The following is a 24,342-nucleotide window of genomic DNA, read 5'->3' as shown; positions in this document are numbered from 1 at the left end:
GAGGTATGCCCGAGTGGCAAGAGTGATTGTGAGGTTTGCCCGAGTGGCAAGAGTGACTGTGAGGTTTGCCCGAGGGGCTGTTTATGATTTCATCATTTTTGCTCACCTTTGCATTGAGCCTTTGTTTGAAAAACTGTTGGAGAGATGTTTTTAAATGATTTTCTTTTTACTGGAACTGGGTTTAAACGAGATGTTTGATTCAAATCGTGATTTTTAAAAGCATGTGGTATTTTACTGAGATTTCCTGATATGAACGTTATATGTTTTATTGCTCGTCACTACTGCTCAGTCTTTATTTATTGTTGTTACTTACTGAGTTGGCGTACTCACGTTACTCCCTGCACCTTGTGTGCAGAATCAGGTGTGGCTGGACACGGTAGCAGTTATTGAGTGTTTTGGTTGCAGATTTTCTTGGAGATAGCAAGGTAGCTGTTTGGCGATCGCAGCCCCTGCTCTTCTCCCTTTTGTCTTCCTCTAGTTGTATTTAGCTATTTTCCAGGCTGAGTTAGCCTTGACGTTGTTAGACAGATCGTAGTAGATGCTCATGACTAGTGACACCCCGATGTCGGGCTTTTCTTTTCCGCACTTCTGTTTTTCTTTGATTTAAACTCTTTAATTTGGAGGTTTTATGTTAAATAACCTTGAAATTATCTTTAAAATGAAATTATTATTTTACTTTGAAAATGAGTTGGCTTGTCTAGTTATACGATAGGCGCCATCACAACAGGTTAGGTCCTTGTGTCGTGACAATAACCCTGCGACCCTAAGCTCCTCAACTGCCCTTATTAATAGTAGGAAGTAGGATATGCTCGAACTTTTATTTTTGGTGCCTATCACCACTCTATAGTGTGCACGGAGAGTCATCTACTTGTTAACACGTGGAAGCAAAGCAAGGTCAAAAGAGCTAACACATGGTTTTTTTCCCAACAATTACACAAAACCATATAGTACTGTTATTATTTGTTCTAACTTTATACTTTTTTTTACTCATAGAATGTATACTATAAAAACTTTCTTTGTTCACTGATCCTAACTTGCGATAGAAGTCCGTATGCTACCGGCCAAATAGATAACCTGAACCAAGATTTTAGTTGGCGTAAGATTATCCTTTACAAGATCTACTAAAAAAATAGGCCAACTTGTTACATAAATGATTAAATTCTAAAACATGTGCAAGTCAAACTTCTTACACCAATAAATTGCTGAGGACCGGACGTGGCGAGTCGTCAGTTAACCAGTTGTCGTACCGGTTCAAGTCCGTTCCACGCTTCCCTTCAAAATCACTTTTCCTACAAATTCTTCAATCCACCAAACCCTCACGACACACTAACAACCCCGTTCAGCAGGCAGCCGCCATAGCCCTCCGCCGCCAAAGCCCACTTCAGTGTTATCGGACTTTGGCTTGCATTTGCTTGAGAATCCATGGCTGCTTTGTCTCCAATTCCCATAAAGCAATGCCAGCTAAAGATTTTGTGTGGCACCACTATTTGGAATCCTCAAGTTCCAAATGGTTTCCAAGGGGGATTAAATGGTGCAAGTTCGCTAAAGATTTTACCTTCTCATGGGAAAAGATTGTGGGGTAGGTCAGTACGGTGCAAGGTTTTGGGGGAAACAGACGATATGGGTTTTGAAGTGAGCAGTGCCATTAAAGACGATCTATTTGTTGGGTTTTTCAGAGAAGCTTGGCCTTATTTTCTTGCTCATCGAGGAAGCACCTTTGTTATTTTAATCTCAGCTGAAATTGTTGATAGCCCTCATTTGGATCACCTTCTCATGGCATGTTCCCCCATTTTAATTTCACCTTTTCACTTAACTTTTATTGTATTCCTTTATTTTTCTTGTTTACATAATATTTTTGCCAAACTATTACAGGACATATCCCTCCTTCATGGTCTGGGAATCAAGTTTGTTCTTGTACCAGGAACTCATGTTCAGATTGACCGGCTTCTCGCTGAAAGGGGTGAGTCTAATTCTGATATATTCTTTTCTTTTCTTCTTATTCATTTTGATATTTCTTGTTTATGGTCCCTGGCTATGTTTTTTCTCTATTTCTGATGCTGATATATATGTTATTACTGTATGAAGTATTAAAAAAGAAATTACTGTATGAAACAAACATGCTACTCCTCTTGCTGCTAACAGCTTTAGCATCATTTAGATTCCTTAGATATCAGAACTTATGATTTTTAAACTGAAGGTTCTATTCTGTTAGGAATTTCAGTTTTCATTCTCTAATGGTCTCGGGTTTATTTTCTTTTTTGAAGATTCTAACATAAGTAGTGTTTATTAGGAAACGTGGGGCCAGTATGTATGCACTTCTGTTTCTCTTTAAGACGATTCTGTATGCATAATTTGTATTTCAGAATTGCCAAAAGTTGTAAAGGAAATCTAGTGCTTTAATATTAGAGGCTTCTACTTCTATTTGTGACTACTATATCTTTTTTCCCCTTTGCTTTTGTTCTAGCTACTGATGTTCTCTATCTTCTTACAAGAGTATTCTAATAAGTAATAAGCAAGAGATTCCTTTTTGAACAGGAAGTGAGCCCAAGTACGTAGGCCGCTACAGGATTACAGATCCTGATTCACTCAATGCGGCTATGGATTCATCTGGAAGAATTCGTCTTATGATAGAGGCAAAGTTGTCTCCTGGCCCTTCATTGACTGGCGTCCGCAGGCACGGAGAAAATAGTCGCTGGCATGATAGTGTCGGTGTTGCCAGTGGTAATTTTCTAGCAGCGAAGGTGTAAATGTGACACTCACTGTCTGTTCTTCTGTACATTTTGCATTCTTTCCGAAATCTACATTAAGTACCACCTAGTCGCTTTACTAGATATATCAATCATTTTTTGGGTTCAAGTTTTGTGGTATGTCATCCACTGTAATGGTGATTTTTATTTCAATTTGCTGGCAGAGAAGAGGAGTTGTCGAAGGAATCGATTATGCTTCAACTGGTGAAGTAAAGAAGATAGATGTTTCTCGAATTCGTGAGAGGCTTGATCAGGATTGCATTGTGCTATTAAGCAATCTTGCTTATTCCAGCTCTGGAGAAGTATTAAACTGCAAGTATGCTATATGACTTTTGATAGGTATCTTTGTCATTGTCTTGCATAAACTGGTACTGCATCATATTTTACTTAATTTGTTGCCGGCGAATGATAAATGCAGTTCAGGCAGCTAGATGCTAAAGCTTAGCGATATTCCAGCATCTCTTTCAACCAAACTCGTATTTGACATGTTTGTGGTACACTGGTACTCTAACTTATGTAAAATCACTTTCTTACTCTTTTAACATTTTGACAAGTACCCAAGGGATTTTTTGGAACTCGTTCACTTGAAGTTGCAATGCTTAAAGTTGATATTAACAACCTCCGATCGATGTACATTTAGATATTAAAGAAATCCAGCAAGTTCACAAGGAAAGTTCACGTTATCCTTCCGTACAAGCTAGTAGTTTTTCCTATTCATGAATATGTATAAGACAAATAAACTTTCATCTATTGAAATGGTGGCATTGATGGTGTTCATTTTTTATGGTTAACTCAGTTGATGACTTTAACATACTACAGAATACACTTGATAAGAGAAAAGAAACATACTACAGAATGCTTGCATGAAGCCGGATGAACTCATCTGGACTGTGGTCAGATGTTACTTCAACTCATGCTACATTCACTTTTATCTTGATTCTTTATGCCATTGGGAGATTGCTTAGGTTGACATGAATTTGTAGAAAGCAATTTCTAATTGATCAGGCTGAATATTTTTAAGTCTAAAATTTACGTTAATTACTTATTCATGCAATTGCAGTTTTTCTTTCCTTTTTTATTTTGCTGTGAGTTGTTAAGACTGATGATATGCTGTATTCCAACATTGAAGCACGTACGAAGTTGCGACGGCTTGTGCCTTGGCTCTAGGAGCAGAAAAACTAATTTGTATCATAGACGGCCCAATTCTTAATGAATCTGGCCGTCTTATTAGTTTCTTAACTCTTGAAGATGCTGATATGTTGGTCCGCAAACGAGCTGAGCAAAGTGAGACTGCTGCTAATTATGTAAAAGCTGTTAGTCAGGAGGACTTCAATCATTTTGGTTACAATGATTCCAATGGATCACTCCTTTCCCAAAATGGCAATGGTTATAGCCGAAGATACAATCCCACATTTCAGAATGGCATTGGTTTTGACAATGGAAATGGGCTTTGGTCTAGTGAACAAGGTTTTGCAATTGGGGGACAGGAGAAACTAAGTAGATCAAATGGTTATCTCTCAGAATTAGCCGCTGCTGCTTTTGTTTGCCGAGTAAGTTCCCGAAATCACTGTGTTTTCAGTAGTGTAGTAGTCATTGAGTTATTTACCCATGCTTGCTCGTCCTAATTAAACCCTTTTACTGATGAATCTAAAAGATACCTCAGAAGATTACACATCTCTTGTAAACTTGCATCTCATTGATATTAAATTTCTTATGATAAGCTTTAGCAGTATAGATATGTGCATTTCATGAATAGACAACTCTTTAATTTTCCCAACTACTGTTTGACTTTGTGCAGTTCATATTATATATCCCCCTTCACGTGGTCTGCCATCTCTCTTGCTTTAAGTGAGGGAATTTTTATGTCTCAAGAATGTTGATTCTTAGCTTAATAGCGTGATATCTGTTTCTTCTCGAAACTTATTCAAATAATATATTTTTAATTCCATCAGGGAGGTGTTCAAAGAGTGCACCTGTTGGATGGTACTATTGGTGGAGTTTTACTGAAGGAATTGTTCCAAAGAGATGGAGTCGGGACTATGGTTGCTAGGTATGCGGTATGCCACATTCTGCAGAAATATTTAGTTGTGATGATTACAGTTTCAAGATGTGTTAATTTTCAATTGATAACTTTGGATCATTTCCTGAATAAGCCGATCAGATAGACAGCTGGATATGTCAGATCACTTGGGTCAGACTATGCTTCCTTTACTCTCATGCTCAAAATACGAGTGTTTGGAAGCATATATCAGGAATATATAAAAACAATTGTATTATTCTGTCTAATTTCTCTATCAGGGAAATCTCATGTAATATCCGATAACCCAATATAAAGTATGGATGTTAGAAGTCATCCACGAATAGATTCAGAAGGTAATGAGATGTTTAACCAGCTATATATATTGGGTCTAATTAAGCATCCTATACTTAAAGTGCTTAAATACCATGGGTTGGAAGCTTGGAAGGAATATATAATTATTGTGCTATTGTCTAATCCAGTCTGGACACTTTTCAGAATCTGTGCAACTTCCTATTACCAGATATACACTTATATGTATATTAGAAGTCATCAATGAATAGGTTCAGAAGTTAATGGAATGTTTAACCAGCTATATATCTTGCCAAAATAAGCTTTGACCTCCTTTTTACTTTGGATCTGCACTATATTTAGAATGGCACTACTCGTGAGAACCTGGATGTTATCATGACCTTCCAAAATTTTCCAGAATATTTCTTTATGACAGAAGTTCATGATGCAAAATGAGGACCAGCTCACCCAATGATTAGAATGAACATTTATTTTTTTGCCGGATCATGATCCTAATCTTTGGATGTACCTAGTTTATGTTTGTGTTTATCCCTTCAGCTAACAACCTAACACAAGCATGAATCTATGCCTCAGCGATCTTTATGAAGGAGCACGGATGGCCAAGGTGTCGGATATTCCTGAAATAAAGCAGTTGTTACAGCCTCTAGAAGAATCTGGAACATTGATCAGAAGGACTGAGGAAGAGGTTACACCTGATGCTTGTCATTACTCAGACTTATATAGTCAGTTTCTGTTTTATCTTTGTTGGCTTATGCTTTTCTTTACCATAATTTTTCATTGCTTAACTTGTTCTAGCTAGCGGAAGCGCTGCATTCATTTGTTGTTGTGGAGAGAGAGGGACACATTATAGCTTGTGCGGCTCTCTTTCCTTACTTTGAAGAAAAATGCGGGGAGGTTGCTGCCATTGCTGTTTCTCCTGATTGTCGTGGCCAAGGACAGGGAGACAAGTTACTTGGTATGGTGACTCTTTTCTCATAATAGAACTATTTATTCTTCCATATTTAAGGCATATGAGCAGATTTGAGGACATTCTAGTTATTTTATTTAATCCTTATTGAAGATGCAAGTACATTAGCGAGAGACTAATCTAAGAGTTCTTATATATTTCCATAAGAGGCTAAAAATACTTGGATAAGCCTGTAATAAAAGGTAAGTCACTTTAAATGGGTATAGTTGTTGATTTTCTATGTATCCTTGTATTCTTGGTCCTTGGATAAGTGTATCAAGAGACAGTGAACAAGTCTAAGCAGGGGCGGATCGATGTAGGGAGCTGGGGGTGGTACGCCAACCTCGCTCAGGTAAATTTTTATATATCTACTGGTATTTTCCTCAAAATATAAAACATAAGTAACGGGTGGCACCCCAAGTCACAAATTGACTGTAGGTGCCACGGTTAAACAACTGAAACCCCACATACAAGACCTATGATCGATTCTCTAGGTTGTGGTCCTAGTTGTTCTCTTGTTACTTTTTTCCCTTTTCTTTCTTTTCTTATGCTTCTTTTCTTAATTCCTTTTAGAGCCTGTTTGGAAAGCCACCTAGGAATTAGATTTGGGTGTAATTACACAGTTTGGCATGTTTATCTGGCCAAGTAATTGCTTGGTCCGCATGTAATTGGGTATAATTGGAGAGGTGTAATTACACTTTCCAATTCTCAAGGGGGAGATGAGAATTGGTGGTAATTACATTGTGTAATTACAAGGTTACTTTTTAATTTCTTTCCTTTTTGTTTTTATTTTAATATATTTTCTTTATAACTTTTTATTTCCATTATTTTAATTTTTTGTTTTATTTTTACTTTTAATTTTCTTTTTTAATTTTAAAATATATTTTTTCTGCACATTATTTATCTTTTATTTCTCTACCTTTACTTCTTGTGATTCCATGTAATTGCTCGTATATTTTATTTCGTATTTGTTTTATTTTCTCATGTAGCGCAACTCCGTTATTATTCTAATTTTTGAAACTACACCTCCTAGTATTAGAAATAATGAGTCATTAACAAATTTGGCACATAATGAGTGATGCCATTAAAGTAGAATTTCGTTGTTGAATGAGGTTATAAACTTATTATGTTTCCTAATCTTAAGTTGTATTGGAATTTATTTTTATTATGTTGGAATTTGACGTATGTTTAATTTATTTTTTGGGGGTATTTTGAAATTGTGTTATTTTGTGGTTCCAATTTACTTGTTTTAGTAGTAATGTTGTTCATTTTTAAGTTAGAATTGATAGATTAGTTTTGTCAAACATTTGCATAATGTTATGACATTATATTTATAAGTATTAATTTATTATCAAACATGCATTCCGTGGTGTTCTTACAAAACGTATATTTTTAGTTTTTATAATTAATTAAACTAAATATTATTAATTTGAAATATATATATAAATTATTTTTACAATATTAGTTATAAATATATGATTACTAATTAGTGTATATTCAAGAAAAAATACGCATCTTAAATACCAAATCTAATATCATATATACTTATAAAAAAATTATTTATAGGCATATATTTATTATTTTTAACTTTTAAGTTTTGATAATTCATTTAAAATGTAATCTAACTGTGTAATTACACTTATGCAACCAAACAGTACGCGTATAATTACACTGTAATTACCTTGTGAAAAACAATCAGGTCGTCGTAATTACTAGATTGTGTAATTACTACCTTAGTAATTACACCAATTCTAATTACCGGGTGGCTTTCCAAACAGACCCTTAATTTCTTCATCTTTGTTATTCACTCTTTTCGTACAATCCCATTTTTATTATTTATTTAAATTGTTTATTTGCAGCCCTTTTATTTTTCTAGATCTTCAAATTTATTTGAATGTGATTTTAATCATTTCCTCTTTTTATCCATCTAATGTATTTTATAAATTAGATGGATAAAAAGAGGAGTTTTGGAAGAGTGCGGGCAAGGCAGGCTTGGAGTGGCTCACTAGGTTATTTAATATCATTTTTAGAACGAAGAAGATGCCCGAAAAGTGGAGGTGGAGCACGATGGTTCCTGTATACAAGAACAAGGGTGATATCCAAAATTGCAATAACTATCGGGGTATCAAGCTGATTAGCCATACTATGAAAGTCTGGAGAGAGTGGTAGAGCTAAGCGTGAGGAGGAGTGTGTCAATTTTCGAGAACCAGTTTGGGTTTATGCCGGGGTGTTCAACTACAGAAGCCATCCACCTTGTTAGGAGATTGATGGAGCAGCATAGGGAGAGAAAGAGGAACTTGCATATGGTGTTCATCGACTTATAAAAGGCGTACGATAAAGTTCCGAGGGAAGTTTTGTGGAGATGTTTGGAGGCTAGAGGTGCACATGTTGCCTACGTTAGGTTTATTAAAGACATGTATGATGGAGTAAAGACCCGAGTTAGGACGGTGGGTGGGGACTCGGACTATCCCTTTTTTCCGGCTATGATGGGGTTGCATCAGGGGTCGGCACTCAGCCCTTTTTTGTTTGCTCTGGTGATGGACGTACTGACGCGCCACATCCAAGAGGAGGTGCCGTGGTGCATGCTATTTGCAAATGATATTGTATTGATTGACGAGATGTGAGATGGTGTGAACGCGCAATTAGAGGTATGGAGGCAGATCCTGGAATCTAAAGGTTTCAAGTTGAACATTACCAAGACAGAATACTTGAAGTGTAAGTTCAGTGGCGAAACTCAAGGAGGGGAAGGGGAGGTGAGGCTGGACTCGCAGGTCATCCCTAGGAGAGGGAGTTTTAAGTACCTTGGGTCTATTATTCAGGGGGATGGGGAGATTGATGAAGATGTCATACATCATATTAGGGCGGGATGGATGAAATGAAGGCTCGCTTCCGGTGTTTTGTGTGACAAGAAGGTGCCACCGAAACTTAAGGGTAAGTTCTACAGAGTGGTGGTCAGACCAACGATGTTGTATGGGGCTGAGTGTTGGCCAGTCAAGATTGCTCATGTCCAGAAGATGAAGGTAGCAGATATGAGGATGTTGAGATGGATGTGCGGGCACACCATGTTAGATAGGATCAGAAATGAGGTTATTCGCAACAAGGTGGGTGTGGCCCCTATTGAGGACAAGATGCGGGAAGCGTTGCTTAGGTGGTTTGGTCATGTGAGGAGGAGGAGCACAGACGCCCTGGTGAGGAGGTGTGAGAGGTTGACATTGGAGGGCCTACAGAGAGATACAGATAGGCCAAAGAAGAGGTGGAGAGAGGTGATTAGGCAAGACATGGCACAACTTCAGCTGGCCGAGGACATGACCCTTGATAGGAAGGTATAGAGGTCGAAGATTAGGGTAGTAGAGTAGGTAGTGTAGAGTGTTCATAACAATAGTATTGACACGCAGTCTCACTTTCTGTTGGTAGTAGGTTTTTATGCCTAACCGTTGTTTTCTTTCATTGTTGATCACCTTACTGTATTGTTGTTTTTATTCTGCTTTTATATGGGTTTTTGGTGTTGTCCCTTCTTGTCTATATTTTCATTAATGTGGTGCTTATGCTTTCCTGAGCCGAGGGTCTATTGGAAACAACCTCTCTATCCTCACAAGGTATCCTCACAAGGTAGGGGTAAGGTCTCCGTACACACTACCCTCCTCATACCCCACGGTGTGGGATAATACTGGGTATGTTGTATTTTATAAATTCTAGAAATTTTTTAGTGTGATGCATCAAAGACAAATATTAATCTAGCTATATGTAGATTAAAGTGGTGTATTTCCTAATTTACAATTTTATTTTTATTTAATATTTTTAATCACATTATCCAATAGAATTTGAATCGAGAGAATTAGACCGAATTGGACAAAATTTATTCGGTTTTTTTATCACATATTCATTTATGCATAAAAAATCTTCTAAATTGAATTGAATTTTTTTCAAAATGGATCGGACTGAACCGAATTAATCAAAACAGATCGAATCGACTAAATGTACAGCAAATTCAATCTCTTCACTAGTGGTCGGTGTTTGCATTAAAAGCAATGGCACCCGTAGCCATCAAATCCTTAATCCGCTTCTGAGTCTAAGCATTTTCAATGTTTCATATTATCGGGCACATAGGAATGTCCCGAAGACGGCTTGCCTGTTCCATTATGGAATGAACTTATAACCATGGAATGAACTCGAGTATTAGGTTATAAGTTGATAACCCTATACCATTCCCATTTTGGGCAAATTGGTAATTTTTAGTAGTCAATGATATCTAATGAGTTTTACAGCCTATCCTTACTGATATTGAATTTTTCTTTGCATCTTTTTCAACTTCATTTTTTAATCTTCACGAGATATTGATTATGTCACCCTATAGTAACAAATCTTTTTTAAATAAATATTTTATTTTCTTTTTTCTATTTATAAATGTTATTACCTCCTATGATACCCCCCCACCCCACCCCACCCTGCCCCGCCGCCCGCGAGATCTAAATGGACAAATTGATTACGCCAAGTTATTTCATATGTATAGAAATAACATTACTTGATTCTAAGGCGTTGTCTTGAATGAAGTTTGAGCATATATTCCTCTTAGAACCGGTATAGATTTGATTCAATTATGGAATCATGAATAGCATTTGGTCCTGCTGATGTATATATATACTATAATCTGTATTTTTCTTCTGGGAAATCCTGAGCAAGATAAGAATATCAAGTTTCTTGTTACCAATAATGTAATACCCCCTTTTAATAATAAAATATATGATGTCTGTCCCTCAACAACCTATTTTAAAGGTCAAAAAGTGGATTAATCAGAATCTTGAGAACGTCTTTCAGGTGTATGTCAGATCTAATATCTTGATTTTTTCTTAATCTTAAAAAATTGGTCCAAATTTAGAAGAAGAAAACAAGTAAATGATTAAACATCTGATGCTAAAGACAGGTTTGACTTGTAGTAATACATAAAAGCGACATCCATATGTCGTATATACGTACTTATGACATTTAATGTATCCGCTCTGAAATGGGGTGTAAAAGATATGCCATATGTTGAGAAGTAATTATCTTTTATCGTCTCCCTTGGACTAGACACAGTGTCCATATGTTAAAAAGTATTTTACTACTTATATCTACCAGGAGACAACCCAGTCCTTGAACTTTTACTTATATTTGTGAGCTTGTTACCATATTTACCAATAACTTTGTCTTCCAATATTTTGCAGATTACATTGAAAAGAAGGCATCTTCCCTTGGATTGCAAATGCTATTCCTACTAACAACTCGCACAGCTGATTGGTACTCTCTTTTCACCTTTCATCCTTTTATTCCTATGGCATTCACTAGCTTACCAATAGTGTCAGACATTCTACTTCCAATTGGGCTAGTGAACATAGTTTGTCCAAGTGGAGGTTCGAACCGATTGAACTAATTGGCAATGGCCCAAACACAGCTCAAAGTAATGTAGTTAAAACAAATTTGTGATATCTAAGCCAAATTTGAGTATTATTGGAGTAGATTTTCAGGGATGGTCATCCAACTTTGTGTTCATTACCCAAAAGTCACTATTCTTTTTTTGTTACATAAAAATTATTTTACTTTGCTCCACTTATCACTAAAATAACTTTGATTCTTTTTTGTAAAAAGCTCATGTGAAATGTAAAGAGAAAATGACAAAAAAGGTTCTTATGTTTAGGAGTCTTAAATATATTCCTTAGTGTTTTGATCCTCTAAAGCTGAGTGAGCGCTTTTGATTTTCAACTAATATTTAACAAATTTTGCTTAATAAATAGGCAAAAAGGCCTCGTAGCCACTTGACCTTGTACCGGTTTTTCATCCCGGTAAATAAATTTAGGGAAGTCTCATTTTAACACCTCAACTCGACAGAACGAGTATTAATAAACACTTTCTCAATGCGTGTTGCTCAATTGCGATGATGTGTTATACACATCAACGTCCACATCAGATAAATGTCATTTATTTTTATTTTATATATAAAAGAACTCCAAATTCAACCCCTCCTCCTCTCCTCCCCCCCACCCCCACCCCCCAAATCACCAAAATCTGCGGGCTTCCATCACCCCTTCCGCAGCTCTCTATGAAGTTGTCATTGCTGCTATAAATTAAACTTATTATTTCAACTTCTATAGTTTGTGAATTTTTGCACAGAATTGAGACTCTCCATAAAACATCCACAACCATTTTTCTTTTGCCTAAATAATATCAAAATTTTTCTTTGAACACCTTCCAAAAGCTCGATTACTTCTGCCCGAAGTCCAACAAACATAGCAGCTAAAATGTTTTCTCAGACTAAACCCCTCTAAATAGGGAACCAAAATGAATTCTGCAAGGCTTTCGAATTGATATCTATGAAATTCGAGACAAGATAATCAATAAAAGAAGAATGAGCAAAGTGGGGGAGAAGAGGTCACGAAAAAGTTGTGCTGGAATCTGGGAAACTGTGAAAGAAATGGGGGAGTGGGGAAGAAGAAGGAGGGGGGCGCGGAGGGGGGATGGACTATGGAGGGGAACCTGGAAAAATAAAAAATGGAATTAAAGCTTTCTTTTAATTTATTCCTTTTAATTAAAAGCTTAAAAATTTTGTTTTATTTAGTAAGTATTTATAAAATCATAACCCATTACATACACGCGCTTTTTGACGGTGATGGGCACGCACTTTTGCCATGTCAGTTATACCACTGCCACATAAATTTGGTCAATGGTGTTTATTAATACTCGTTTCTATCGAGTTGAGATGTTAAAATGGGACTTTCCTAAATTTATTTACTAGGATGAAAAATCGGTGCAAGTTCAAGTGGCTACGAGGCCTTTTTGCCAATAATAAACTTCCCCTTTATATAGTAGGAGAGTTTTACCCTAAGTAGAATTCTAAGAAAAGTAAAAATCTTCCTCTTCGCTAATCACTGATCTGCTGCCGATACGGCTCGAGATCCACGTTGTGATATAAACAAAAAAGCAATAATGACATGTTTTAGCTTTTTATTCTCCTTTTGCAATATAAGCCGATCATACTCTTTCCATACTAACTTAAATAGTTAGTATTCGATCCTTTTAAACGATGAAGAAAAACTAATGATTTGTTTGAAAGTCGAACCAATAATGAGCGAAAATTCACCAATCATCACTATTGACTTTAATGCGGCTAACTTACATTCACCTTGAGAATGAGTTAACTCCTTTCAGTGATATATGAATTTCAGATCTTCAAGACGCATGAATTATGAAAAATAAAATTCAGTTATTCTATACCTAATTAAAAGTTAGAGTAAATAATTATTTGGGGTGGACTTGTCAAATCCAGAAGTCGCAAAAGCATAAGTTGCACATGATACTAGAAATAAATTTTAAAATAGCAGAGACTGCACCTCAAAAAGTTAATACCAGATCCTGCAATAAGCCAAAAATAGCCGGAATTACAAAAAATATACCTTTAAATATGATTCCATATTAAATCCTCTTTTTTGCAATTTTCATTAAAATAATAATTATAATTTGTTAAATACTAGCGAAAACCAAAAGCACTCACTTTTAACACCCTTATGGGATCAAACCGCTATGGAGTATATTTAAGGGTCCATTTTGAACTTACCCTCAAATATAAGGATCATTTTGTCTTTTTTTCTCATGTTTCGGATAAGTTTTTTATAAATACCTTTCAAAGTTATTTTTGTGATAAGTGAAGCATTATAAAATATTTTTTATGTAACAGAAGAAAGAATAGTGATTTTTGGGTAATGAGCACAAAACTAGATGACCACCCATGAAATTTACTCGTATTATTGACATCTCAACAAGAAGAAAAATAGATTGAAACACCATCAGGAGGTATTTTGATAAGGCAGACATGTCGAAAAGAACAAAAACTATGTTTCTATTGCTTTTGACTTACAACGCATCATTGTTTGGGCTCACTCTATCGTTACTGATCTAGGATGCATGGACACTTTAAACAGGGACATATGTGTTAGACGCCGATAAACTACTTGAGATTTTTTTATATTTACAACATAACTCATATGTTCCTCGTTCTTCTTTTACTCAGAAATAAAAAAGTAAACTTGATAGGCTATTTCATGGATTCTTGTTGAGTCCTTGTAAAGGTGTGCCTAGAATTCTCACATCCCTTTCAGACATTAGTTGTTATTCATTTTGTGAGAAGAAAAAAGGTGTACGCTTCTAAGATGAAAAAGAAATTCAAACTACAGAATAGCCTCATTGTTTAAAGTAGATCATAGAATGTTGTTAAAACCTGGCCGCAACATCCAATCTACTAGCTAAAACACGAATGCTTGATTGATACAAAAAATTAATGGAAGTCAAACGAAGAGAAGAAGAAGAGAACTGGCTGTGATTTGATTTGCTTTGAACGCATAGAAAAGTCAAAAGGCATTTAAGTATTCTTGAACTCAGAGAGCTTACTGGTCATGATAATTTATGTTACACAATTTCATATTCCAGAGATTACTCCCAGCATACTATTGACCTACTATTCTATAAAATGTGTATTTTTGAATTTACCTCCTTTTGCATCAACTAAAATTATTGATCAAAGATCTTCATTTGATTATATTCTTGTCTTTACATACAGGGTTGTAGTTGCAAGACTTAGATAATGAATATTTATTCAATAAACGAGCATAGGATGAATCATATTCTCCTTCCTCGACCTTACCATAAGTGTAAAACCACCTCTCTAATTCTTTAAACTAGTATACAATATGCCAATGTTTAACAGATTCATACAGAGACCTCCAATATCAAGAACCTTTCTGTATACATTTGATGATTCAAATGTGCACATTTTGCTTAAAAATTAACTGGACACCAAGAGCTAACGTGACTAACCAAAATGAAAAGAGAAAGCTTGCATTTCTCTGTTTTGTTTCATGTATCTTTATTAGGATTACAGTTAACAGGAATTTCCTGGAAACGTCGATCAAATGAAATGGAGATATCTTGTATATTTCAAGCTTCAACTCAAGATGTTGATCCAATATTAATGACTATTTGTTATTGAACAAATATGTATGTAGAACATAGGCAATTTGTTGATTCAATACTCATATTTTTATTTCTCACAGGTTTGTGAGGCGTGGCTTTTCCGAATGTTCCATCGATCATATACCAGAGCAAAGAAGGAGAAAGATCAATCTCGCCCGTAGATCAAAGTATTACATGAAGAAGCTGTTACCTGATAAGAGTGGTATACGTATTGATTGCACTTTTGCATAGGAATTGAAGTTTTTTCTTCTGTCTGTGTACTAGCTCTACAAAAAAGCTCATATATAGTGAAGTGGGACAATCCTTACGTCCAATACAGACTAGTAGTATTACAGGAGTCTCTCACATGGAAGGAGTGGGTTCATTTCTCACCGTCCTCTTTCCCCTCCCACTTCTTTGATCCCCAACGAATTTTGATCTAGATGTATGGTAGTTATCTAAGTTAATTTATCTCAATTTACAGACAGATCCCAAGTAGAGGACGCTTAACGCGTCGAGTCTGATTGTGCTTCGAATCTCAACTAAAGCTCTAAATTTTGGTTCTCCTTCGATTCTGAGAGATAATTAACAAGCGTGAGAGCTTTTGTTCAATACATGCTGCTTTCGCTCAAACTTGCTCTTTCTACTGGGTTTTTTCACAAGATCTTCCGCTTCAATGCTTCGATAATATACAAGATTAGATCGCATAACTAGATATCCAGAGACTACAACAACAAACTTAGTTTGATCTTCACAGGTGGGGTCTGCGCCGAATAGTATGTACGCAGACTTTACCCTCATCTTGTAAAGATAGAGAAGTTGTTTCCAGTAGACCCCAAATATCTAGAGACTAAGGAACATAAACGTTATGTCAATAAAATCTACTATATGACACTTAGACCTCTTTTCTGGAGCATGATGACTGGTAGACGACCCAAAATGTGTGGTCTGCTCGTACTAGGGGAAGGGCTCCCTCAACAGACTCTTCTCACCGAAATGGAACCTCCTCCTCTCTCACATAGTTTGATACATGAGATTTTGCTTCTTGATGGTATTTTGCACGCAAAACTTTACTCCACCCGACTACGCTAACGAGTACATAAAGTAATCTTCAATCTATTTGAATAATTAACTCTTCGTCTTGCCGTTATTTAATCACGCTACGATAGACTTTAACGCCCAATACTGTTTAAAGGAAAAAAAAAACACCCTGTACTGCTTTGGAAAATGCGTCAACCATTGTGCATGTATGGAATGGAGACGGAAGGGAAAAAGAAAAAATAGAGGCCAGACATCAATTGTTCCTTTCGACTTGGGGAACATCCAAACTTCTATTCTTATCAGGTCGAGGAGAAAACATATTTAAAGTAAAATAGGAACACGAGCTGTGATTTTCGAACTTAGTCAGAGTTTATGATTTGGCAACTATAATTATACGAACTCAATCACAGTAAGCCTTCAATTTCCATTTGAGAAATCTACAAAGTCAACTCTAATTACTATGCCTTCACATGTTCGGACACAAGTAACAGAATAGCGCAAAATCCATCTGCCTTATAACTGATAAAGTTCTATAAGTTTAACTGAGCCAGACCAACAACTTTCAAATTTGTTAAACTTGAACAAGCTTTAAACAAACTCAACCCGACCTACTATTTCATGCTTAGTAAAGAGAAAAAATCTCCTATTGCCACATTCAGTAATCTTCCCCTATTCCTCAGGGGAAGTTATTTTTCTTGACTGCATCATACACTTGGTAAGAAATTTGTCTTGGACAGTCCACTGCACACACTAAATTCTTTTTAGTAAAAAAAGAATAACAAGGCATAAGTTTTCTAACGCACCAAAATCCTAATACTAACCTCCAATAACCACTACAAGGTAGGATCGGGTGTAGCACCCGGAAATTGCTTCACAAAGGTCTTAAGACATTCCATGTACTTGTGGATTTTTCATATGTTTGATTTATTATTGAAAGAAGCTTAAGAAATCCTTCAAGGAGGAAACCAACTGATCTTTATAAAAGGTAAGGTAAAAAAAGGAATGCAACGCACTGTGACAGTACATCCATAAGCCTCTCAAGCACTTTGAATGCAGTAGAAAATAGATTATTCTTCTGTCTTGGGAGGCCCCTTCCACTTGAAGTTTTCCGCATACGACTTGATCTGCAAAATACGACAAATTATTCTGCAAGAGAAACACGCAACAATGAAATTGGAAGAGATAACAACTTAACTAAGGTCCATGTGATAAGGTTCTTGTTAAGGTGCATGTGCTTTAATTGAATAGTTATGCTATGTTTTTCCAAGTCCTTTGCGGCAATCAATCATATAAAACATACAAGATTTTAAAGTGCTTGTGCTTTAAGACAAATTGCCCTCTTATTCAAGTCCTTTGAGACAATCATTACTGGAAGTTCGTTGCCTTTGTAAATGAGAGACTTGAGAATGGTAAGGTCCCTTTCAGAAAATCGGGAATAAAATTTAAACTTCTAAACTAGTTAAAGGTACCCCCCAAAATATCAAAGGCGATTGTAATCCCTCATAGGGAAGTGTTTCTCTATGCACGTGTCTCCAGAAAACCTACTTAAATTTCTTAAGCAAACCGTGGATCATGAGTTTTCACAATCCCAAGAGGAAACGAACCAGTATAAATGTCTACACCAGAGCTGCTGGATTGGGCAAATCACAAATTCAGTTTTTTTTTGAAGAGATTTCAAACCTTTAACAATGGTGTGTGGCGCTTCTTAACCTGCACATAAAAATAAAAAGAACGTGGCATAAGCATCACGTTGAGAACCAAACACAAAGGTTATTCTGTTCATTTCTCAAGATAAACCAAAACATTTCCAGAGCAGCAGAAAGAGGGGGAGTGTGCACAGAAGAGGGACCCAATGAAAGACCACAATGTTCAATAATTCAACAACCTCCTCTAAAAGCTCTTCCAATATCAATTTTTGATGTTGAGGCTCAAAGGCTATGTGATTTCGTTAGTGATATTGGAGTTCCTTTTGTTTCTACTTTCAAGCAAATTGGACAACATTTTACTTGTCATTCTTTGGTCCACATATATATGATCAAGCCTGCTGCAACGAGAAACTATCCTATGCTGGTCAATTGATTAGTTCTACTTCTATCATATTCAACACCAACTTCCTTGTTGAAACTGGTCTTTGTTTGTCTATCAGTTAGTAATATAAAGATTTTTTCCAACTTGTCAATACTCTAATACAATATTCAAGTCAAAGCCTTCTTTAATGGACGCATTAGAATGATTATTTCAAGGGCAAAGGTCCAAATATACCCTTATACTATACGAAATTGAGCACATTTGCCCTTCGTTAATATTTTAGCTCAAATATGCCCTTACCGTCACATAGTTGGTCCATATATGCCCTTAGAGTTACACAGTTGGCCCATATATGCCCTTTTCGAAACGGAATTCACCCAAACTAATTAGCTCTTTGTTTAGTGTATTACAAACACTATTTCCTTTTTATTAGTACTTTTTTTTCTTTACCTTTCTCTTTTCTTTCTTCTTTTTTCCTTTTTCTTTCTCCCTTATCCGATTTCCTCCATTAATGATGTCTTCTCCATTTTCATCACCAATTTCACTTGACAAAACCCATGAATTCCAATTACTAAGAAAATTCTGCCATAAGGTAATAAAGTTTCAATTTCATTGGCCCTCTAAATAAACGAAATTAAATTGTTCCAAAAATTATGGTTTAAACTTTAAAATAATAAAAACATCTCAACCTTTAACAATACTCAAAAGACCAAAATATTTAAATTGTTTCCAGAAAGATAATTTAATGATTAAAAGCCTAGAGTTCAAGTTGTAGTGTTATAAATTTGAGTTGTTAGTCTTTTTTCAGCTGGACATTTTCTATTTTTTTTTATTAACTATGTAGATTAGGGGTGTACATGGAACGGGTTGGTTCGATTTTTATCAAAATCAAACCAAACCAATTATATCAGTTTGGATTGTTCGGTTTTGTTAGATTTTCGGATTTTTTATTACATAAATATTATTCCAATCTTACTTTGTTAAATTTTTTAAAAAATTGACAAACATATGATCTATAAAAATATTCTTATGGGAGAATTTTCTTAGTAATTGGAATTCATGAGTTTTGTCAAGTGAAATTGGTGATGAAATTAATGGAGAAAATCGGATAAGGGGGAAAGAAAAAGGGGGGGAAAAAGAGAAGAAAGACAAAAGAAAAAAGAAAAGAGAGAGGTAAAGAAAAAAAAAGTACTAATAAAAAAGAAATAATGTTTGTAATACACATTAATACAATTAAACAAAGAGCTAATTAGTTTGGGTGAATTCTATTTCGAAAAGGGCATATATGGGCCAACTGTGTAACTCTAAGGGCATATATGGACCAACTATGTGACGGTAACGGCATATTTGAGCTAAAGTATTAACGAATGGCAAATGTGCTCAATTTCGTATAGTATAAGGGCATATTTGGACCTTTTCCGTTATTTCAATGGCGCATATTCTCCATATTGGACGGATATTATTTCATTGGCACATAACTTTTCCATATTGCAAGACCTGTTGGGCTCGCATAGAGGATTAAAAGCCGAACGGTCAAAGAACTTTTTGGAGGTGCCAAAAACTAAATTTCATAAAAATCACGCTTTTCCTAACATGGAGCATTTGAAAACTAGCTCATAATTGGACAGAGAAGGCTTCCCTTTTTCATGAATGGTCCAAGGGGAAAAGGTGAAATGAGCCCAACTCAGCCACCGCCCTTGGGCCTTGGCCAATGCTTCAAGAAGATGTTTTATGTATACTTGTGAATGAATGGAAAACCAAAAGGTCATTAAGCTAACAAAAAACACAATAGAAATGTTAAGAAACTCTAAGTTGTACCGTGTATTCCCAGCCATGCTTTTCAGCAAATGCTTTTGCAGCTTCTTCACTCTCAAAACTAAGCGCGGATTCACCAACATTGGCATATGGATCCCCTGTGGATGTCCAACCCATCAATGGATTCTCCCATCTACATATATAGAAGAAAGAAATATGCTTATCACCCTCTAACATAAAACTTCGGCATAAAAGAGAGGCAGAAGAGCAGAAACTTGATGTTAAACTCAAAGTATGACAAAACAACATTTACGTACTTCAATTGAGGGAAGAGCACGAAAGAGTTAGCCTTCAGAGTATATTATTTTATTTCAAAATAGTATGAGATGATTCCACTAGCATCCTCTAGTGCAATTCCCATGAAATAAGCGTTCTTCATCTTAATTATTATACTTATATAAAAGGGACAAGGGAAACGACCTTAAAGATAAATTAACAATTCAGCAGTACTTGCACAAGAAATTTATCCCACTAGCCATTTCCGTCGGAGGTAATGAGACATTTCAACAAATTCAATTGAAAACAACATTAAGACCTCAGATTTAAAAGATCGAAAAGAAGCGGAGCAAATCAAGACAGCGTATGCAAGTGATTTCTAAAGAAACAGCAATCTGATTGAATCCTAAAGTTTTAACCCGGTAAAAGACTTTACTTGATCAAGAAAAAAAATTAAACAGGTAAAAGGAAATGGATCTTCGAACTTAACATAAAGAAAGACTAAGGGGTCATTTGGTTCATGGGATAAGGTGGGATAAGGTGGTTTAGAATTTGAGATTAAATTTACCCCATGTTTGGTTTGGGTTAGTTTGGGGTATTAATTAAACCCAAGATAAAATTATACCACAAACTAGGATTAAATTATCCCATCACCTAGGTGGGATAACTAATACCGGGATTAGTTATCCTGGGAAAATATTTCAAAATGACCATCTTACCCATAAATTTTAGAAGGAATTTCAATGAGAAGTGACTAGCACAGGCCTAACAAATTATGTTTCGTCCTAGTTCGTTTGTCTCTCCCATTTCCATACGTGGTAGGGTGTCTTTAGAATGGCATGAGGATCAGTTATTATAAGGGAAAAAAACTGTTCTCTTATTTGGAAAGTTAACCTTCTTTGAGATTCCTGCAAAGAATTACAAATAAGCAACAAACCAACGAAAAATGATAAAGAATATGACAAAAAGGAAGAAAAAGGAAAAGAAATGAAAAAATAGGAAAGATTATGAAATGCAAATTTAATATGCAAACTTGATTCTTCTCCCGATCATATGACCAAGAACTGGTGGCTTTCTATTTTAATTATTTATTTTGTTTAGAATTCTATATAATAAAAAGTAAACATTAATAAACTATGATACGGTGAAGAGAACTTTCACAATATAAATGTTTAAACTAATTTTGTATTTTTCATTTTAGACCGCGTGAAGCCTGGACAAATTCTCTAGTATGGTTGTGTAAATCCAATGGAAACCCAATCAAGTAGCTGAAATGTCTCCTTGATTATGCCACTGTTTCATATTTAATGGCACTCAACAAACTAAATGGCTAAGGGATAGAATAACAACACTCCACCAACTTGTTTCTCTATTTGAAATAAAGGTCAAAATTGGGAACAAGAAATTTACCCGGCTTTATCCAGCTTCAAACCAAGCACAAGTTTTGGGTTATACATAGTATATCCCATTTTTAATCCATTGAGCCAAACAAAGCAATAGCACTAAATAATCCAGGGATTGTTAATCCCATGATTATAATCCAAGGATAACTTTGTCCGCGAACCAAACGACCCCTAAAGCTCTAGTGATGCTATGTTGCCAAACTATCCACCATTTAGAAACAAAAGTTGATCTCTCAACTCCAAAAGATACAAGCAGTTGCAATCAGAAACTCGAAAAATAAAATAGCTTGATCTGCATAGAGGAGAGTATGCAGCCATTATCCTGGACCCAGATTATATGCGCTTCTCTCTCAGCAATCTCACTCATGACTTAGTGTGCAAGACCGGCTCTGAAGAGAAAGGACTTTCTCTATATCTATATCTATGCAACTAGTTCTTTCACTTGCTTCCAAATCCATCCATCTTACTTACTCAAAAGCTTTGAATAATATTATACACTTGTTTCATCAAAAAGCACAATTTTTTTCTCGACTTCAAAAAATTTCAAAGAATGTAGGTCTGGTAAAACTGAAATTAATGGATGGGGTTTTTCTCTATTGAAGTTTAAATAGGTTAATCAGGGGAATGATCTTTACAGGAGAGCAGGAACTCCGGAATCCAATAACTGGGACTCCTATTGGTGATGCCTTTCTGAAAAGCCCAGCTGGTTAAAAGTTAAAATCAACCCGATCTCCTTATTATGTCCCTCCACAACCAAAAGCACAATTACCAGATATACAGAATTGTATTAAATGAAAAGTAAAATGGAAATCTGTATACATTCTCTGAACCACTGGAAGCAAAAAAATCAACAAATTTTTATTCTGAGCAAGCATACACTACAATCAATATTGAACTATCTGTTCTGGTCTAAACTTCATAGTTAATCTTTTATTTTGTGATTAGACACCCAGGCTCAATGAAACTTACACTCTTAATGGTGCCAATCAAAGCTTTTGTTCAGGTTTTCTCTCTGTTTCTTATTCTCGTTTTTACTTGGAACGTAGCTCAATTTCATGCTAGCTGAAAACAGATTGATATTGGCAAACCATATTAACTTCACAATACTGAAAAGAAAAAGGCGGATTAGAATCATACTTCTGAGTTGATAAGAAATTGATTTTCCATCTTCCAACTTTTCCAGACCCCTGTTGACTAGCAGTCCGAGCAGGTGAGAAAATCACAACCTGATAAGCAAACAAGATCAAGTAGCAAAAAGGATCAGGGCATAAGGATCTTTTTCTTTTTGATAGGTAGCAGTGCATAAAGATCTAAACCACCAGTATAACTGATAATGATTTTGCACTTAAAGAAGCAGAAAATATATGTATTAAAAGGCCGAATGGGATCGTTCAGCACCTTTAAAAACCAAAAGAAAATTTGGTATTTACTTAGGAGCTGATTTAATAGTGCAATCACTGCCATTGTGAGTTAGAAAAAAAAAAAGGAAAAGATAAACAACCAAATACATTTGTATAAATATAAATGAATCCATAATTTATCAAAACTGAATGAGAGGGCAAGGCATGCACATGAAAAGCAAAATACGGAATAGACCAAACTTGACGGGAAAACATAGAGGAAACAAAGCGTCTAATAATTGTCCAAAGGGAACCGACCCATGAATTGTACTACTGAAACCAACCCCAGAAGTTATATCTAAGCCTACAAATTTTCAGGAGCTCTCTGTTGGCCCTGACAACTGGAAATTTAATACTCCAACCATCTCATAATCAATATTTGATGCAAGCTGAAGATATATTCAGCTAAATTTGTACAGAAATGGATCAAAGAACTCTCTGGAGCTAAAGTTTCTATAAAGCCAAGCTAGAGACTGATCTTAAGGGTTAGACTTGCTAAGCCCGTTTGCTCCTAAACATGAAAAATTAGAACTTTTTACTTCTCTCGAGCATCTGAGAAGTTATACTCTCTTCTGCCTCATTGAATAGGCGTGAGAAGAAGAAACGAGTGGGAATAAAGAAACAGCTAAATATATTACTTTGGAATGGAGTCGAGATAAATTCTCAAAGATACAAGTGACAGCAATCAATCAACTACAACAATCCCAAATCAATTTGAATCCGGATATATGAATCCTCCATATCCATTCCGCAACCATCTGCTAACCCTAAATCTAAAATGGCGGAATCAATGGATCTGCTATAGAAGCCCTAAATTGGTTACGTAAAATGAAGTTTTTCTTGCGCCTAAATGACCTGAGAGAATAATAAATATTAGCCTAGGAGCATAAGGAGAAGAAGTAAAATACCCTTCGGCGAAGATGTTCATCAGGAATACCAGAGACCATACCGATCTCGCCGGCCTTGATTTCGACCAACGCTTCTGACGCAAATTGTCTCCATATCGGCGTGAGAGAAGATCGGTAGGCGGCAAGAGGGGAATGTCTCGCTATTCGCTGCAGAGAGCTTGCCATTTCTCTGAGATATCCGGCTGAAGTGATGATTGCCAGAAAGATGCTTGCTGTTTGTATATTTTTATTTTTGATGGTCAGGCCGTGTTTGGCTTGTGTAAATTCACGCTATTACTTTATAAAATAAAAACCGTAAAGTAAAGACAACTATAGAGAGAGAAATTGATCTATTATTCAAACTTAAAACTTATGTACATAATGAACTAAAAACTACTCTATTTATAGAAGAAAGAAAGCAGTTGTGAGGCTTTTCAGGAAGCAGCTGCAAGGCTTTTCTTTAGCTGTTTGTAAGTTGTCTACATGAGTTGCTTGCAACCTGCCTGTTTAATAAGAAGCTGCTGCAAATTATTTTATTGAGCTGCTTGTAACCT

General features: G+C 35.8%; 2 protein-coding genes across 4 annotated transcripts; one reads left to right on the top strand and one right to left on the bottom strand.

The window, feature by feature from the left end:
• Nucleotides 1-973: 973 nt before the first annotated feature.
• LOC107804156 (putative amino-acid acetyltransferase NAGS1, chloroplastic) lies at nucleotides 974-15,610 on the top strand. The gene is made up of 10 exons (XM_075234537.1): nucleotides 974-1,776; nucleotides 1,873-1,960; nucleotides 2,536-2,741; nucleotides 2,912-3,063; nucleotides 3,877-4,297; nucleotides 4,700-4,797; nucleotides 5,650-5,761; nucleotides 5,872-6,031; nucleotides 11,224-11,296; nucleotides 15,100-15,610. Exons 1-10 carry the CDS (start codon nucleotides 1,423-1,425, stop codon nucleotides 15,248-15,250), a joined length of 1,815 nt encoding a protein of 604 aa, XP_075090638.1. The 5' UTR covers nucleotides 974-1,422; the 3' UTR covers nucleotides 15,251-15,610.
• Nucleotides 15,611-16,627: 1,017 nt separating this feature from the next.
• On the bottom strand, nucleotides 16,628-24,029 carry LOC107789053 (NADH dehydrogenase [ubiquinone] iron-sulfur protein 4, mitochondrial). Of its 3 annotated transcripts, XR_001648760.2 has the most exons (6): nucleotides 23,810-24,026; nucleotides 22,639-22,727; nucleotides 19,886-20,015; nucleotides 17,720-17,749; nucleotides 16,861-17,163; nucleotides 16,628-16,780 (listed from the first exon to the last, which is right to left on the bottom strand). XR_001648760.2 is itself a non-coding variant. In XM_016610822.2 (5 exons), the coding sequence occupies exons 1-5, from the start codon at nucleotides 23,972-23,974 to the stop codon at nucleotides 17,107-17,109; spliced, it is 471 nt and encodes a 156-aa protein (XP_016466308.1). In that variant the 5' UTR covers nucleotides 23,975-24,026; the 3' UTR covers nucleotides 16,628-17,106. The 3 variants fall into 3 exon arrangements, 1 of the variants encoding a protein (XP_016466308.1); XM_016610822.2 differs by having other exon boundaries at nucleotides 16,628-17,163; XR_001648761.2 differs by lacking the exon at nucleotides 16,628-16,780 and having other exon boundaries at nucleotides 16,937-17,163; nucleotides 17,644-17,749; nucleotides 23,810-24,029.
• Between the last annotated feature and the right edge of the window lie 313 nt (nucleotides 24,030-24,342).

The sequence above is a fragment of the Nicotiana tabacum genome, chromosome 17 (genome assembly GCF_000715075.1).
Source record: "Nicotiana tabacum cultivar K326 chromosome 17, ASM71507v2, whole genome shotgun sequence".
Lineage (NCBI taxonomy): Eukaryota > Viridiplantae > Streptophyta > Magnoliopsida > Solanales > Solanaceae > Nicotiana > Nicotiana tabacum.
Note: the sequence above shows the minus strand (reverse complement) of the source record. Positions and strands in the feature narration are given on the sequence as shown.